The sequence below is a fragment of the Scaptodrosophila lebanonensis genome, unplaced genomic scaffold (assembly GCF_003285725.1).
Source record: "Scaptodrosophila lebanonensis strain 11010-0011.00,11010-0021.00 unplaced genomic scaffold, SlebRS2 tig00000024-arrow-pilon, whole genome shotgun sequence".
Taxonomy (NCBI): domain Eukaryota; kingdom Metazoa; phylum Arthropoda; class Insecta; order Diptera; family Drosophilidae; genus Scaptodrosophila; species Scaptodrosophila lebanonensis.
In genome coordinates, this window is record NW_022060538.1 from 23,502,507 (window position 1) to 23,519,897 (window position 17,391).

The window sequence follows — 17,391 nt, forward strand, 5'->3', positions numbered from 1 at the left end:
AACAAAATTGTTTCTACTTAAATTTCGTACTTAAAAATGAAGTATCCAAATATATATACAGTATGTGCCTAAAATTCCTACTTAAAATAAGTAAAATCACGTGTACCATAAGTTAAAAATCCAGCATTTTTGCCCAATGAATAAGCCAAAAACAGGTTTCAGGCCAGGCAATAAAAAAACTTGGCTGGCTTACCTTTTACGCCAATACAAGTAGCAGTCAGCAGCGCGTATATAGCAATACAACAGCGAGCGGACTTCGATTGTTTTGTGTGTTTTATTCAACGCGATTTTTCGCCAGTGAGTTTGCTAAATCCAATTAAAAAATTCTAAAAATAAAAACAATTTAAATGTGTTGAGTTCTGTGGGTAAAATAATATTACCAGCTAATTGAATTTAGGGGTTTTTTTGGCCAAGAAAATTCAACAACAACCACAAGCAGCGACTAACAAACTACAGAGCAGAAATTCAAGTCAAAACTCAGGTAGCAAGAAGAATACACACATACAAATATAATTTAACACTTAAATTGCATACACAAACCATAATAAATCAACGCATTATCAAAGCAAAAAAGAATGCATTTATTTTGTTTAGCTTTTTGCAAATGTGCAAAAGACACCCTGACTAACAGTAAATTTCACGAACATGAATACGCTTTATAAATTTCTGTGTATGTTGGACCTGTATATACACAACATATGCAGGGTACATACATATGTATTGGGCTGTATTTACGCGTTACAGATGTTTGCGTTGATGGTGTGTGTGTCTCTGCTGTGAACAGAGTGCTAATAAGATGGGCTTATTTTTCATATAATGTGTTGTTGCTGTTGTGTTGTCGTAATTTTTTACCTCTGCTTTTGCCATTTATGCAAAATATTTTAACAAAAGATGTGTTTTATTGTTTTGATCTTTGCGTGTATTAGTGAATGCTGGGAATTCCGTTTCTGAACTCAGACAGCGCAAAAGGTGAAATCAACTTTTTTAGTTGCCGTTATTGTTGTTTTCGTTCTCACTGCCAACAACGACAGTGCATTGTATTTAGATACAGATTTTATTTAAAATGCAACATTATCTTGTAATATCGAAACAGCATCAGCGTGTGGGTGGGCATCATGGCAATTCAAATCAATTACCTACCGTTATGAGCAGTCCCACAATCTTACTGAATATGTACGTATTTATACAAATGCATGTAAATATCTATCTTTATGTCTTGCAGAAGTAAGCTTGAGATGTCACACACTTACACTACAAGCTGGTCATTTTAACATTAGCATAAGCTTAGAATTCAAACAGCAGACCCAATACCAGCAATAATGTAATACGCAGGGCACACTGGAATTCATTTCACTAGAGACGTCACCAATAATTAGTTAGGTTTCCACTCCATAATACAAACTGAAGATCAAAGCTAATCATAATGGGCTGGCTGCTGACGTTACTGTTGCTGTTGCTGGCACACAATGAGCTCCTTGCCACTCCAACTCCTCTCAAGCTGCCAGGTAAGTAACCACTCATAGATTAGTCTTATGCTAATACAAGGCCAAAATCGTATGACTTCAATTTTACACTATTTAATATAGTATAAGAATAAAGAAGCACGAAATTTATAAACAACAAAATTTTTGTTTTCAAATCATCACCAGAAAGTGTATATTTTATTTAATCTTGTAAACATGTGTATATTATGGTAGTCCAAATCAAAGGACTGATGGATAAATTTTTTGCAGTATGATGAATATGTAATATATAATAATAATGCTAAATGGAATATTGCATCGCAAAATATTAATTTATGTTATTCATTTATTTTATTTGAATAGATATGCACTTTCAAAAAAAATCACTTTTTTTTTTAAACAAAAAAAATACATATGCATAACGCATGGTTTTAAGATAACTATGTGCAAAAAACTGGAATATGTCATCCTAAGATTTTTCCTAATCTTGAGTTATACACATATGTACATTGGTCTTGATGGTTTTTTTTATCGTATTTTAACGTTCGTGTCATCTTGTTGATATCATGTGTTGTTTGTTGTTGTTGCATGTGCGAAGTGAAATACTTATTTCTATATTTTGAAAATCGTCGAATACCAAATTGTTAGTTATGCTGAATAAGTAATTCAATCTTGAAATCGTTCGTACGAAATTTACAATACAAAAGTTTCATTTGAAATAAAGTTGTAATATAGTATTTCAACTTAAGGAACCAATATGAAAAATATCAAAAATCGGTGAATCGATATCAAATTTTCGGATACGTCGAAGCATGGATTTTAAATTTTTAACCTCAATATTCATTTTGGATTTGCATCATTACTCCTCGCAGGTTACACACATAAGTTAACGCCATATATTAAGCACTGGGAAGCTGCGAGCTTTGATCGCGCTATATTACAGGCTGCCCAGCTTCGACATATTGAGCAAGCACGAATGCGTCGGAAACGTGAAGCAGCAACATCCACGGCATCAAAAGGTCTGGCGCACACAATACGACTGAATTTCTCGGCACATGACAGGTGAGGGTGTTTTACATATATACTATTGTTTTATTATCTATTTACTTCAAATGAACAATATTTTTATTTTTAAACAGAGATTTTCGCCTAGTGCTGCGACAACAACCGCATTCGGTATTTGCCCACAATGTGCAAATAGAGAATACCCTGGGACCCGTAGACTATGATGTATCTCGCATATATACCGGTACATTGGAAGATGATGAAAGCGCCCATGTGCAGGCAATTCTCACCAGTGATAATCTATTGGATGGTACCATCGAAACGCATGCAGAACATTATTATTTGGAACCAGCACATCGTTATTCCCAGCAACTTGTTGAGAGTGGAATTCATAGCATAGTCTATAAGCTGAGCGATGTAAATATGAAGGAACACGGCATCAGTGGTGGGGCCTTAGCGCCACAGGTTATTACCAAGGAACCACATACACATTGTGCCAGCGAAATTTTGCGTCGCAAGCGCTGGCTGCCAGATGAGGTGAGTGCAAGATTTAAATTTATCATAGCCCTACGAGCCTGTCTTCTCATTTTAGTTGGCCATGTCGGACAGTCCCGCGACAAATAGCCGAAATCCTCCCCTACCACTAGATTTGGAAGTTCCCTACAACGATGATTTCCGCATGCTGTCCTCGATGGAGCATGACTCGACAACAACCAGGGCTGAAACAAAAAGTACAGATAGTTTTTTGGCCACGTTGACGAAGTCCACACAAAATCGAAATATACTTGTAAATAACTATAATCCCTCGAGTGTGACCGGTAGCAGCAGAAGCTATAACAATAATAATGACAACAACAATAATAATAGCCACAATGTAAGGAAGCTGTACACCAAGCATAAGAACATCATTGTGAGCACCTACAATCGTCCCATCGAACCGGAATTCAGTACGCCGTATGATGACCGACAAAATTCCAGCAACAATCTGCCAAATAATTTTTTCAATGCCAACTGGACAACTCTCTTCTTGGGCACCGGTAACGATCGACCCAGTCACAAGACGCATGTGGAGATTATAACCAAGAATGGGGCAACTAAAAAACCAAACATTATTGTAAACAACTATAATCCAGAGATTATTTTCGCACCGAATCCACACAATCCCAACTTCAATAACATGCTTATGACGAACTTGCTGAGCGGGCGTGGTCATAATGTCCTGGGCAGTGATATACATAGCTCACCGAGATTGCTGTACGACCGAAAAACGACCTGCATGCTATATTTGCAAGCCGATCACACTTTTTTTCAGAAAATGGGCTCTGACGAGGCTTCTATCGAGGCCATAACAAGACACGTTCAGCGAGCCAACTCCATTTATCGTAATACAGATTTCAACAATGATGGGAAACCGGATAACATTACGTTTATGATCAAGCGAATCAAAGTTCACAACATGAATGCCATGAAAGATCCAACCTACCGTTTTCCCGGCAACTATGGCGTAGAAAAGTTTCTGGAATTGTTTTCAGGTTAGTGTAGCTACCAGTTTTTAAAACTTTATTTTTTTAATATTCGACTTGCAGAGGAGGATTACGATGCTTTCTGCTTAGCATACATGTTTACTTATCGGGACTTTGAAATGGGCACATTGGGTCTAGCCTGGACGGGTGATCTTAAGAATGCAGGTGGTGTTTGTGAAAAGAATGGTCACTACCGTGGCTCCCTCAAGTCCCTAAACACTGGGATTGTCACGCTACTCAACTATGGCAAGCATGTACCACCAGCCGTCTCGCACGTGACGCTAGCTCATGAGATTGGTCATAATTTTGGCTCACCTGTAAGTGTTAGACCAATTTCTCAACATCGTTTAATGCTTTCTCCTTGTAGCACGATCCGGAGCAGTGTACGCCAGGGGGCGAAGATGGTAATTTCATAATGTTTGCGCGTGCTACATCAGGTGACAAGAAGAACAACAATAGGTTTAGCGCCTGCTCATTGAAGTCTATAGAACCCGTACTCAATGCTAAGGCGCGTAGCGCAAAAGGTTGCTTTACAGAGCCGCAATCTGCCATTTGTGGTAATGGCGTAGTGGAACCTGGCGAAGAGTGTGACTGTGGGTGGGAGGAGGACTGCAAGGACTCATGCTGCTTCCCCATGTCGCGTCAGCCGCGCATTGATGAGGCACCTTGTACACTCACCCCACATGCACGCTGCAGTCCCTCGCAGGGTCCCTGCTGCACAACTGACTGTAAGCTCAAGTTTGGTGATAAATGTCGCGATGACAATGGCTGCCGAGATCCGTCATTCTGTGACGGACGTGTACCTCAGTGCCCGCCATCGGTAAACAAGCCAAACAAGACAATTTGCAATAAGGAGTTCGTTTGTTATATGGGCGATTGCACAGGTAGCATCTGCTTGGCATATGGTTTGGAATCTTGTCAGTGTATACCTGGTCCCCAGGATGATCGCATTAAATCTTGCGAGCTGTGCTGCAAGCAACCTGGCGAAAGCAATCCCTGCCGCAGCTCCTTTGAATGGAACGAGCCACCTTTCGATGTGCCCGATATGTACTCCAAACCGGGCACCCCATGCAATGACTACAATGGGTAACTCATACAAAACATAAGCAGTTCTAACCATTTTCCACAACTATTAAGGTCTTCCCTCTGTTATTTTTCTAGTTACTGTGATGTATTTCAAAAATGCCGCGAGGTAGACCCATCGGGGCCGTTGGCCACACTACGTAAGCTTCTACTGTCCGAGGAAAGTATTGCCACGTTTAAAAAGTGGATGCAACATAACTGGTACACAGTCGTTTTGGCGGCCTTTGGTGCTGTTATCTTGCTTGTAAGTAACTAGTTATTAATGTATGATATGGTATAATTAATATTAATGAACTCACGGTTGTGCTAAGTTTATGCGCATCGTTACAAACATATTGCGGGATGAGCATGATGAGAACACACAAGATAATGCCACTTTTGGTGAGCTTTGGAGAGACCCAAAAGCGTTCCCAGTAGCTTTTGTTAATAGGCAACGTAAATTCGCAATTATTGTTGCTCGCTCGATGAAATTACATACTTAGAGCACATCTAGAATTGGATTCATTTCATGCTACTCCTTGTTAATGTCCTTCCTAGTGACACTTTGCTTACCTACATATCTTTCATTATTCATAGATACTGAGCACAAAACTGCTCACGAAGCGGCACAATCTTAAGATTAAGTCCGTCACCATCATACATAGCGCCACAACAGAAACGGTGCGTCTGCCAGACAACAACAATGGAGTTATCGTTCACACCGCAGTGCGCACCAAAGTACCATTCAAAAAAAAGGTGCGTGGAGAGCGTTCCACCAGCAAAAATCCGAAAAAACCCAAGAAATCCGATAAAATGACCAATGGAGCAGCTGTTCGAGCCAAGACTAGCGCTTTCTTAGCCGCCACTCCATCAACCAAAACTAACGGTACAACTGCAGAACCAACGAATGCCACTCGGCTACAGGCACTAACCAATAAAAAGCTACCGAGGGTCCCTCTTACTAATACTTTAGCAACGGCACTGGATGATGTGAATACTAAGAACAAGAAATTGGGTAAACACATCAAGGAAGTCATAGACTACTCGCATCGCAACAATGCTGACGATGGCGAGTCCAACTTGTCTACGCCGAATATAAACCATTCTAATACCTTTGGCAAGGTACAAAGGTGGCTTCTGGAGTCGCCCATTGTGCCGCTCTCACATATCGAACATAGTTCCAAAGTGCATAAGGTGATAAGCAAGTCGCAGTCGACACCGGAGCGTTTGGTACAGAAAACTCCTCCAAAGACTAAATCAATGGGTAATTTGTCAAATGAAAAGGTAAAACTGCAAGTGGTATACAAGCCGCCGTTCAAGTTCTCGTTAAAGCTGTCGAAGAAGCCCAAGGTGAAAACTCACATAGTTGGTACTGGTCGTCCAAAGCGAGGGCAAAAAAGCACCTCCAATCGTGCCGCTGCCCAAACACAACAAAGCAAAGATACAAGTGGTTTGTGCACAGAGAGAACTAAAAGAAGCGCCCTGCTGTTGTGCCATGAGAACGAGGAAGAAAATCAAATACTAACGTTAAATGAGCCCAGCTATGAGACACTCAAGCCCACACGTCCTACGGAGCACTGTTATGAGAATGTCGATCTGCTTAGCACGACCATAGGAGTAACGGGGACAGAGGCCGATTGCAAGACGTCAAGCTCCAAGCCTAGTAACAACAGTAAAATTGCTCCCAGCAGCAATCGCGCTAGTATTGAATCCAAACAACGCATCCCTTACCGTCGCTCTAACTCGCTTTCCACACACAATCCCTTCGCAGCAGTTCAACCTGCCCCCCGACGAAACTGCAGCAAGTCTAAGATAGAAGGAAATGGAGGCAGTAATTCCGTTAATCTAACGCGCAACTTCGGTAGCACACAAAACCTTATCAATCTCAGCCAGAACCTGACCAAATCGAAGAAGCGCAGTAGTCTGAATCTAAAGTCAAGTGCGAGCAATAAAAATGGTAAAGATCCTCCCCCTACTGGTGCGGCAGGTAATGCGCCCCATCTTCGTTCCTCCTCCAATGTGAATCTGCGACGGGATAGTTTTGCATCTACATCCACAAATGATCCACAACAGTCGGCCTCCCAATTGCCAGTTCCACCTACTCGCACATTACGCAATAGCTTCAGCAACATACCACGCGCTAGCCTCAATGGCGGCAATAGCTCTTCGACCCCATTAGCGCCCAGTTTCTCACGTCAATCTTCCATCAACAAAGCCACAACGTCGTCCAGCTTCACGGCGCCCGTGCATTTACCACAGCAATCCGCCTCATCGAGCGCTGTCAACTCGAACGCCTCCCAGCGGCGTCTCCCAATTCAGCCAGTGCGACGGGATCTGAAGAACTTCAATCCGAAGGCCACGGCTGTCACTCAAACTTCGACAGCGCCAGACAATGAGCTTCCATCAGATCTAGAGGTTGTTATTTCTGATATAGAGAACTTGGTTAGCTAGAAACTCCCGCGTCATCGTATAGTAGAGGGAAGGGCTGATAGGCGATTCCTGATTTCAAAACCAACCAAGTGATAAGTCTTAAAGTTAGTTATACAATTATCGGATAGATTTACTTTCATATATATACTCTACACTGCCTTAAACTTGCCGTTTCTGCTGAATTTGTGAATTTCCCGCTCATATACACAATTTGCCAACACGATCACGACCACCGCCTGTAATTGTAAAAGTGCTCACTCGCTTGCGTCCAGATTCACTCGTTCAATCAGTCAACCATCTAGTTATTGCTGCTCCGCACTCATCGCACACATTGTACCTTTAACTATTGTTAACAATTGTATTGTATTTGCATCTGTAACCCATGTATATGTCCAACTATCGTTACGTTTTTCTTCACTGGCTATAAATAATATGTTCTTTTGATGGTAATATATTCTAATAAGTTAATTTAAAGCAACAAAATTTTACCGCGGTTTATCAAAAGGCCAATAATCTTATTGAATTCTCATTTGTCGTTCGAATTTCTATAAAAACAACAATTATACATATGTATCTGCGCCAATCTTTACTCTTTTTTTTTCTAACCCAAAAACCACTTCCATCTGAATTCCCCCAAACACAAAACAATACAAGGTGCTATTTTAGTATAAAAAAATATAAATATATTAAAAAAAAAAAAATTAAAATCTTTTTAAGCTATCCTATGTGTACTTCAAAGAAACAAGAACAATGATCAAAAAACAAAGCACAGACTTGTAGCTAAAAAATCGTATAAGGTAGTCAGCAAGTGAACGTAAAAAATTATCTAGCGAATTAACCAACGATAAATGTCAATGAATCAAAAGCAAAAATGCATCGAATGTAGTTTAAACTAGTTGCAACAGAAGCCTATATAGAAACGTTTAAGCACTGCATTTCACAGTCCATATATATGTCCAGCACATAAATTTCAACCCACACACTCATTCACAAATGCATTAAACCACAAATGCTACTCCAAACTTCCCGCTTCATTTGTATAAGTGTATATACATTTATGTATATATGAAGAGCAAATAATTATAATTTTTTATATGTAATTACAAACACATATTACTTTAACAAAAATGCATACTAACGAATAATAGTTTAAGCCAAAAGTGAACAAGATATTTAATGATATGTGTAGCAATTAATTTGTAGGCTACATTTATTCGTACATAAATAAATGTATGTATGGACATATAAATATAAGTATGTAAAACAAATGTATATACATACTTATGTGTATCGATATAAATGGGGCGTGCAATATGTAAAATGAGCACAACATTGTGAAAAGTATTTGGGTATATTTTTTAAAATATACAAAGAAGAAAGAGAATTCAAGTAATAAAGCTGAGCTGAAAAGTAGGACTGAAAGTAGCTGCAATTTAGGCCCAGCAGGAGGTACAGACAGACCATCAACGCGTAGATAAGAGAATAGAGAAAGAGGGAGTTTACATAAGTACGCGACAATCGCTTTGAATAATTATAATTAAAAACTAGTATTAAGTACGCCTATATCCATAGACTAAGAAATCGAATGCACGTGACTCTTTTTACTATAAGGCCAGAAAATCGGCACAACAATTGCCAGTTGCCTCGTTACTGTACATAAATTCCAATAATATTTGTCTAAACTTTATTGTACTACTTATGATCTAAGCGTGCAAGCAGAACCGATTTAGAGAAAGAAGCAAGTATTTTGAGTGGGGCAAAGTATACTTTGTCTATATTTAGCGCGAAATTAACAATTTTGGGATGTTGTATATGAAATTGATTTTAATTTACATATTTATGTATATAAGTATTTATGTAGTTATAATATTAAAAATTGCTTTTAAGTGTGTATGTGTAACTGTCATGCATATAAATTATATACCTCAATTGTAATTATTTGTCCACATTTTCACGAAGCTTCAAACTATGATAGTAAACGCATTTTAAACGAATTTGAATTAATAACTGTTACTTTTATTATTTAGCTAAATAAATCTTAAAACATACGAGTAAATTCTTTGAGCCCCACCCCAAAACTCTAGTTACTGGACAGTTTAAAATGTTATCAAATGTGAGAAAAGTAATTTATACACGTATCTTGTAATAAACAAACAAAAGTATGTCTGTCAATTACAATGAATATAAATATATAACGGCGTAAATACGTGTAAAGTTTTTATGAATTTAGCTTTTAACATTTACATTTCACCAAAATTATATTATTTATTAATGATTACCAATGTAATCAATTTTTAACACGGCTCGAACATTTAAGTAAACTACCACGCCTTATCCAGGTATTTATGTTCATACGCAAATATGTATATATGAGAACAATATCAAGGCCAAATAATTTAAAGCTGTACAATTTCAAAAGATATTTGGTCAACTTATGCATCAGCACATGTAAATGAGCATCCATACCTGTACATATGTACATTCATAAGCAGATGTATGTTTTTCTCGTCCTTCGGCTTTATGTCAGCTGAAAATTATTGTTTTTTAAAGCAGTTTTTGTTTACATTTTCAGAAGTTTGTTTTGTTTTCATGAATTGTGGCTAAGAAACCAAGTGCTAGGAAGTTTTTCAAGCGTGGGCATTATTTCAAGTGCAAGGACATTTTTTTAGGTATTAGATTATTTACAGCCCGAGGGCTGGCTATAACAAGTGCATTTGCACTTGGTTTTTTTAGTAATTAGTGTTGCTGTTGTAAATATTGTATTCAGTTGTGCAACAGGCAGCAGCAGCGGCTATAAGTGGGGCTGGTGGAAGCAGCGGCAACGGAGTGGTTGACTTTGAAATACGTAAGCAGAAAGCAATATACAAATTTAAATAAATATTAATAACATTTACAAGTAATATCGGATAATAATAAAATAATTAATAGCCGACTTCTATACCAGCAGCTCTAAGTTGATAAACGTCAAAATAAACAGGAAAACAGCATCTAACAACTGCTAAAAACTCGTAAAAACTGTTCAACGCATTTATAGCTCTGAGCGTGTATATTTGTTGTTGTTTTGAGTTTTTATGGTTTTTGACGAACAAGTAAAATAGATTCCGTTGCGAACGGCAACTAGTAAATGCTGCAGATCCGACCCAACACGATCCCGTAATAGGTACAGAGAATTTCAAATTCGGGGGTTACCAAATTTAACTATACCACTGGTTTTGTCTTATTTGTGTTTTGCTTGCATTCTTTTTCTAAGTTTTATTGCTGTGCATCAGTGGTGGTTTGATTTGCGGTTGCTTATGCTCTTGATTCTCTTCCGTAAGAGCAACACATAATGCAATCGATCTCACAAAACACGCAAATACAGCGAAAACGCGACTAATAAAGTTTTTACTTCCAAAAAGAGTACTGCCACGCTCTCTCTCTTTTTGTGCTCTCTTTGAAAACAGCGGGGACGATCTAAAATGGCGGCCGTTAGTGCTTTTAGATTAAATGCGAGGCTTGTTTGTTTCATTCAGTGCGACTCGTGACTCCGCAACGTTCAGACATGCGACGCACACTTGGGCCTTCGCATAATCGTAATTCTCGGTAAACTTGTGGTTTTTTAATTAATTTTATAAAGTAAAACCAACTGTATATGTATGTCGGTGCAGGTGCCGGTGCGTATGCATTTGTAGAGAAAAGACAATGAAAAGTGAAATGCGCCAAAATTCAATAATTCTGTTTTGAATAGTGATGCGCTAGTTTTTCTTCTCTACATATACATATATACATATTCATATTTTTATAATATATAATAAATAGTAATTAGCGCGAGACCTTGTGTAGTGTTCTAAATAATTTGAAAATCAAAATCAACTGTGTCTGTCGGTGCAAATGCGTGTGCATTTGTAGAGAAAAGTCAATAAAAAGTGAAATGCGCCAAAATTCTATAATTTTGTTTTGAATAGTGATGCGCAAGTTTTTCTTCTCTACACATACATACATATACATGTATATATATGTGTATAATATATAATAAATCGTAATTAGCGCGAAACCTTGTGTAGTGTTCTAATATAATACATTTTTTGCTGTTTTGCTTTTGAAATGTAGTGTCCAACAACACTTAATGAATAATTATTCGTGTGGTGCGAACCTATTACAATTTGTTTCTTCAATTAAATACGCAAAGCGTTTACGAATGGTTAAGTAATTCTACTCACGGTAAGTAAACAATTTATATAAAGAATATGTGTGAATAAATAGATTAACTGTTTTTTAATGTGTGTGAGTGATCTTTGTGCGTATGTACGCATTTACAGTTGGAAGAAATTTTTGCTGAAGCTGACCGTTACATTAATGCATGCGTCTGTATGTGTTCCCGTGTGTGTTGTAACGATAAGCTTTAAATTTGTAGTGGCTGTGGATGGTGCTTCTAAATGTGTACATGTACATATGTATTTGCAGCCCGAGGGCTGGCTATAACAAGTGCATTTGCACTTGGTTTTTTTAGTAATTAGTGTTGCTGTTGTAAATATTGTATTCAGTTGTGCAACAGGCAGCAGCAGCGGCTATAAGTGGGGCTGGTGGAAGCAGCGGCAACGGAGTGGTTGACTTTGAAATACGTAAGCAGAAAGCAATATACAAATTTAAATAAATATTAATAACATTTACAAGTAATATCGGATAATAATAAAATAATTAATAGCCGACTTCTATACCAGCAGCTCTAAGTTGATAAACGTCAAAATAAACAGGAAAACAGCATCTAACAACTGCTAAAAACTCGTAAAAACTGTTCAACGCATTTATAGCTCTGAGCGTGTATATTTGTTGTTGTTTTGAGTTTTTATGGTTTTTGACGAACAAGTAAAATAGATTCCGTTGCGAACGGCAACTAGTAAATGCTGCAGATCCGACCCAACACGATCCCGTAATAGGTACAGAGAATTTCAAATTCGGGGGTTACCAAATTTAACTATACCACTGGTTTTGTCTTATTTGTGTTTTGCTTGCATTCTTTTTCTAAGTTTTATTGCTGTGCATCAGTGGTGGTTTGATTTGCGGTTGCTTATGCTCTTGATTCTCTTCCGTAAGAGCAACACATAATGCAATCGATCTCACAAAACACGCAAATACAGCGAAAACGCGACTAATAAAGTTTTTACTTCCAAAAAGAGTACTGCCACGCTCTCTCTCTTTTTGTGCTCTCTTTGAAAACAGCGGGGACGATCTAAAATGGCGGCCGTTAGTGCTTTTAGATTAAATGCGAGGCTTGTTTGTTTCATTCAGTGCGACTCGTGACTCCGCAACGTTCAGACATGCGACGCACACTTGGGCCTTCGCATAATCGTAATTCTCGGTAAACTTGTGGTTTTTTAATTAATTTTATAAAGTAAAACCAACTGTATATGTATGTCGGTGCAGGTGCCGGTGCGTATGCATTTGTAGAGAAAAGACAATGAAAAGTGAAATGCGCCAAAATTCAATAATTCTGTTTTGAATAGTGATGCGCTAGTTTTTCTTCTCTACATATACATATATACATATTCATATTTTTATAATATATAATAAATAGTAATTAGCGCGAGACCTTGTGTAGTGTTCTAAATAATTTGAAAATCAAAATCAACTGTGTCTGTCGGTGCAAATGCGTGTGCATTTGTAGAGAAAAGTCAATAAAAAGTGAAATGCGCCAAAATTCTATAATTTTGTTTTGAATAGTGATGCGCAAGTTTTTCTTCTCTACACATACATACATATACATGTATATATATGTGTATAATATATAATAAATCGTAATTAGCGCGAAACCTTGTGTAGTGTTCTAATATAATACATTTTTTGCTGTTTTGCTTTTGAAATGTAGTGTCCAACAACACTTAATGAATAATTATTCGTGTGGTGCGAACCTATTACAATTTGTTTCTTCAATTAAATACGCAAAGCGTTTACGAATGGTTAAGTAATTCTACTCACGGTAAGTAAACAATTTATATAAAGAATATGTGTGAATAAATAGATTAACTGTTTTTTAATGTGTGTGAGTGATCTTTGTGCGTATGTACGCATTTACAGTTGGAAGAAATTTTTGCTGAAGCTGACCGTTACATTAATGCATGCGTCTGTATGTGTTCCCGTGTGTGTTGTAACGATAAGCTTTAAATTTGTAGTGGCTGTGGATGGTGCTTCTAAATGTGTACATGTACATATGTATTTGCAGCCCGAGGGCTGGCTATAACAAGTGCATTTGCACTTGGTTTTTTTAGTAATTAGTGTTGCTGTTGTAAATATTGTATTCAGTTGTGCAACAGGCAGCAGCAGCGGCTATAAGTGGGGCTGGTGGAAGCAGCGGCAACGGAGTGGTTGACTTTGAAATACGTAAGCAGAAAGCAATATACAAATTTAAATAAATATTAATAACATTTACAAGTAATATCGGATAATAATAAAATAATTAATAGCCGACTTCTATACCAGCAGCTCTAAGTTGATAAACGTCAAAATAAACAGGAAAACAGCATCTAACAACTGCTAAAAACTCGTAAAAACTGTTCAACGCATTTATAGCTCTGAGCGTGTATATTTGTTGTTGTTTTGAGTTTTTATGGTTTTTGACGAACAAGTAAAATAGATTCCGTTGCGAACGGCAACTAGTAAATGCTGCAGATCCGACCCAACACGATCCCGTAATAGGTACAGAGAATTTCAAATTCGGGGGTTACCAAATTTAACTATACCACTGGTTTTGTCTTATTTGTGTTTTGCTTGCATTCTTTTTCTAAGTTTTATTGCTGTGCATCAGTGGTGGTTTGATTTGCGGTTGCTTATGCTCTTGATTCTCTTCCGTAAGAGCAACACATAATGCAATCGATCTCACAAAACACGCAAATACAGCGAAAACGCGACTAATAAAGTTTTTACTTCCAAAAAGAGTACTGCCACGCTCTCTCTCTTTTTGTGCTCTCTTTGAAAACAGCGGGGACGATCTAAAATGGCGGCCGTTAGTGCTTTTAGATTAAATGCGAGGCTTGTTTGTTTCATTCAGTGCGACTCGTGACTCCGCAACGTTCAGACATGCGACGCACACTTGGGCCTTCGCATAATCGTAATTCTCGGTAAACTTGTGGTTTTTTAATTAATTTTATAAAGTAAAACCAACTGTATATGTATGTCGGTGCAGGTGCCGGTGCGTATGCATTTGTAGAGAAAAGACAATGAAAAGTGAAATGCGCCAAAATTCAATAATTCTGTTTTGAATAGTGATGCGCTAGTTTTTCTTCTCTACATATACATATATACATATTCATATTTTTATAATATATAATAAATAGTAATTAGCGCGAGACCTTGTGTAGTGTTCTAAATAATTTGAAAATCAAAATCAACTGTGTCTGTCGGTGCAAATGCGTGTGCATTTGTAGAGAAAAGTCAATAAAAAGTGAAATGCGCCAAAATTCTATAATTTTGTTTTGAATAGTGATGCGCAAGTTTTTCTTCTCTACACATACATACATATACATATATATACATACACATACATATGTGTATAATATATAATAAATCGTAATTAGCGCGAAACCTTGTGTAGTGTTCTAATATAATACATTTTTTGCTGTTTTGCTTTTGAAATGTAGTGTCCAACAACACTTAATGAATAATTATTCGTGTGGTGCGAACCTATTACAATTTGTTTCTTCAATTAAATACGCAAAGCGTTTACGAATGGTTAAGTAATTCTACTCACGGTAAGTAAACAATTTATATAAAGAATATGTGTGAATAAATAGATTAACTGTTTTTTAATGTGTGTGAGTGATCTTTGTGCGTATGTACGCATTTACAGTTGGAAGAAATTTTTGCTGAAGCTGACCGTTACATTAATGCATGCGTTTGTATGTGTTCCCGTGTGTGTTGTAACGATAAGCTTTAAATTTGTAGTGGCTGTGGATGGTGCTTCTAAATTTCGTGTGAATAAATATGTACATGCATGCGACAGCCTTGTCGCGAAATTAAAGAAAGAATATACATAATAGGCGCGTCTTTGGTGTGTGTGAGTGGTCGTTGTGCATATGTGCTAGTCTCAGCGTTCGATTGGACGCTGACCGTTACTTTCATATACATACATATGACTTTGTATGTGTGTGTTGTAACGGCACTTGCATTCTTTTTTGTCGTTGCTCTTATTTTTGAATTCGTTGCGGTCGTTAGAATCAATGCAGATGGTAGAGGTGTACTTCCCCCACTCAAAAGCCTATAGTATGTGGTTAACACCTCAGTGCACTTGCTAAAGAGGCAAGCGGCAATAATTCTACTTTAATTAGACCTTAATAGCAATTTTTGCCCTCCTTTGTTGGGGCAATATGTTTGTATGTATATATGCATTTCACTTGGCAGTTCAATACTAATACATATTTATTTTCAATTTAAAATATACATATGTACATATACATGTATTGGTGAATTTCTGCTGTTGTGGATCGCAAAATTGTATTCACAGAATAAGCTTAACGCTAAAGAATTCTTTAAAACACATTTACTGGTGAAATCTCAGCACTAAAACGATGAATCACCGGTAAATATGCAAGCAGCTGCACATCCGACACAAAACGACTACGTAATTGGCTTTAAAAAACATGAACGCGCAACAAAAATCTATGGAAATTGTTTGTGTTGTATAGTCTATAGTCAGAATTTGGTGTTTATATAGTTGCGATAGCAATTTTTTTGTGCTTTTTATAGTCTGTATCTGAAAGACTACATTATGCTTATTATATTATAGCGACAATTCCGATGTTCACCCTTTACGTGAGAAAGAATCCCAATGAAGGTATATTCGTTCATTTTGTTGCTAATTTTTTTTTTTAATTTATATAGGTATTCTTACATAGGTACAGAGAATTTTAAAGTCGGGGGCTACCGAATTTAACTTGACCAATGGTTTTTTTTTTCTTATTTATTTTTTGCTTACATTCTTCTTCTTAATTTAAATGCGCTGCATTAGGGGTGGTTTAATTTGCGTTTGCTAATGCTCTTGATTCCTATCGTAAGAGAGACACAAAGAGAAACAGTAACACCAACAACAGCAACTGCCTTACATAATAAAATCTCTCACAAATGCAACAAAAACGCGTCTAATTAAGTTTTTACTTCAAAAAGAGTACTAGCATGCTCTCTTATGCTCTCTTTGAGAACGCCAGAACACTTGCAAGTTGCAATGGATTGTATGGCGGCCATTTGCAGTATAAGAGTGAGAGAGCGAGGCAACATTTTTGTTGATACATCTTGTTGTAGCAACATTGCGGCTTGACATTAGCAGCATATTGCATTTACATACATACATATGTTCAATTAAATGCTTTTATACATGCATCAGTCGGCAGAAGGCAAGCAAATATATTTTTGTTTGCAAATTCGCATAATATACATAGTATATACACATATACAGATCGCATGGCAGGCGGCCATTTGCAATATGGGAGTGTGAGTGCAGGTAGAGCAGGAAAATAATTTGCGGTACTTGTGTCCGATTGCAGAAAATTTACGAATTAATTGATTGATAGCATGTGTTAAGGGCTGGTAAATTATTCTCAGAAATGTTTTTGTCTTTTATTTTCCTAAAAATGCCATTAACATTGCAGAAGGCAGAAGGCAATTGTAATAAATGGACAGGGGGATAGCATAATTTAGATCCCACGATGCATTTGTTAATTTGTTAGCAATTTTGATTAGTATGTTATAAAGCGTAGTGTTTAAAGTATGGATAGTGTTAGTTAGCAAACCAATTATAGCGTGCGCGCGTCGTTTACAAGAAGTTGAGAGGACTGCTCAGCATTTGTGCTGTTTTGAGCGGATCGCGCGGACCAGATCTAGTAGGTCGGAATGTAGCTTGGAAAAAAAGCAATTGTGTGGGCGCCGCTTTGAAATAACAA

General features: G+C 37.4%; 1 protein-coding gene across 1 annotated transcript; it reads left to right on the forward strand.

Moving 5' to 3' along the window:
* The first annotated feature begins 8 nt into the window (after positions 1–8).
* On the forward strand, positions 9–9,459 carry LOC115620206. The gene is made up of 9 exons (XM_030513341.1): positions 9–297; positions 1,223–1,505; positions 2,336–2,525; positions 2,603–3,005; positions 3,061–4,000; positions 4,055–4,308; positions 4,359–5,077; positions 5,153–5,318; positions 5,651–9,459. Exons 2-9 carry the CDS (start codon positions 1,424–1,426, stop codon positions 7,502–7,504), a joined length of 4,608 nt encoding a protein of 1,535 aa, XP_030369201.1. The 5' UTR covers positions 9–297; positions 1,223–1,423; the 3' UTR covers positions 7,505–9,459.
* Positions 9,460–17,391: the final 7,932 nt, after the last annotated feature.

Coding starts and splice junctions, on each gene's coding strand:
- LOC115620206 (XM_030513341.1), top strand. CDS start 1,424: ATGGGCTGGCTGCTGACGTTACTGTTGCTGTTGCTGGCACACAATGAG. Junction 1,506..2,335: donor AACTCCTCTCAAGCTGCCAG/GTAAGTAACCAC, acceptor TACTCCTCGCAG/GTTACACACATAAGTTAACG. Junction 5,078..5,152: donor CCATGCAATGACTACAATGG/GTAACTCATACA, acceptor TTATTTTTCTAG/TTACTGTGATGTATTTCAAA.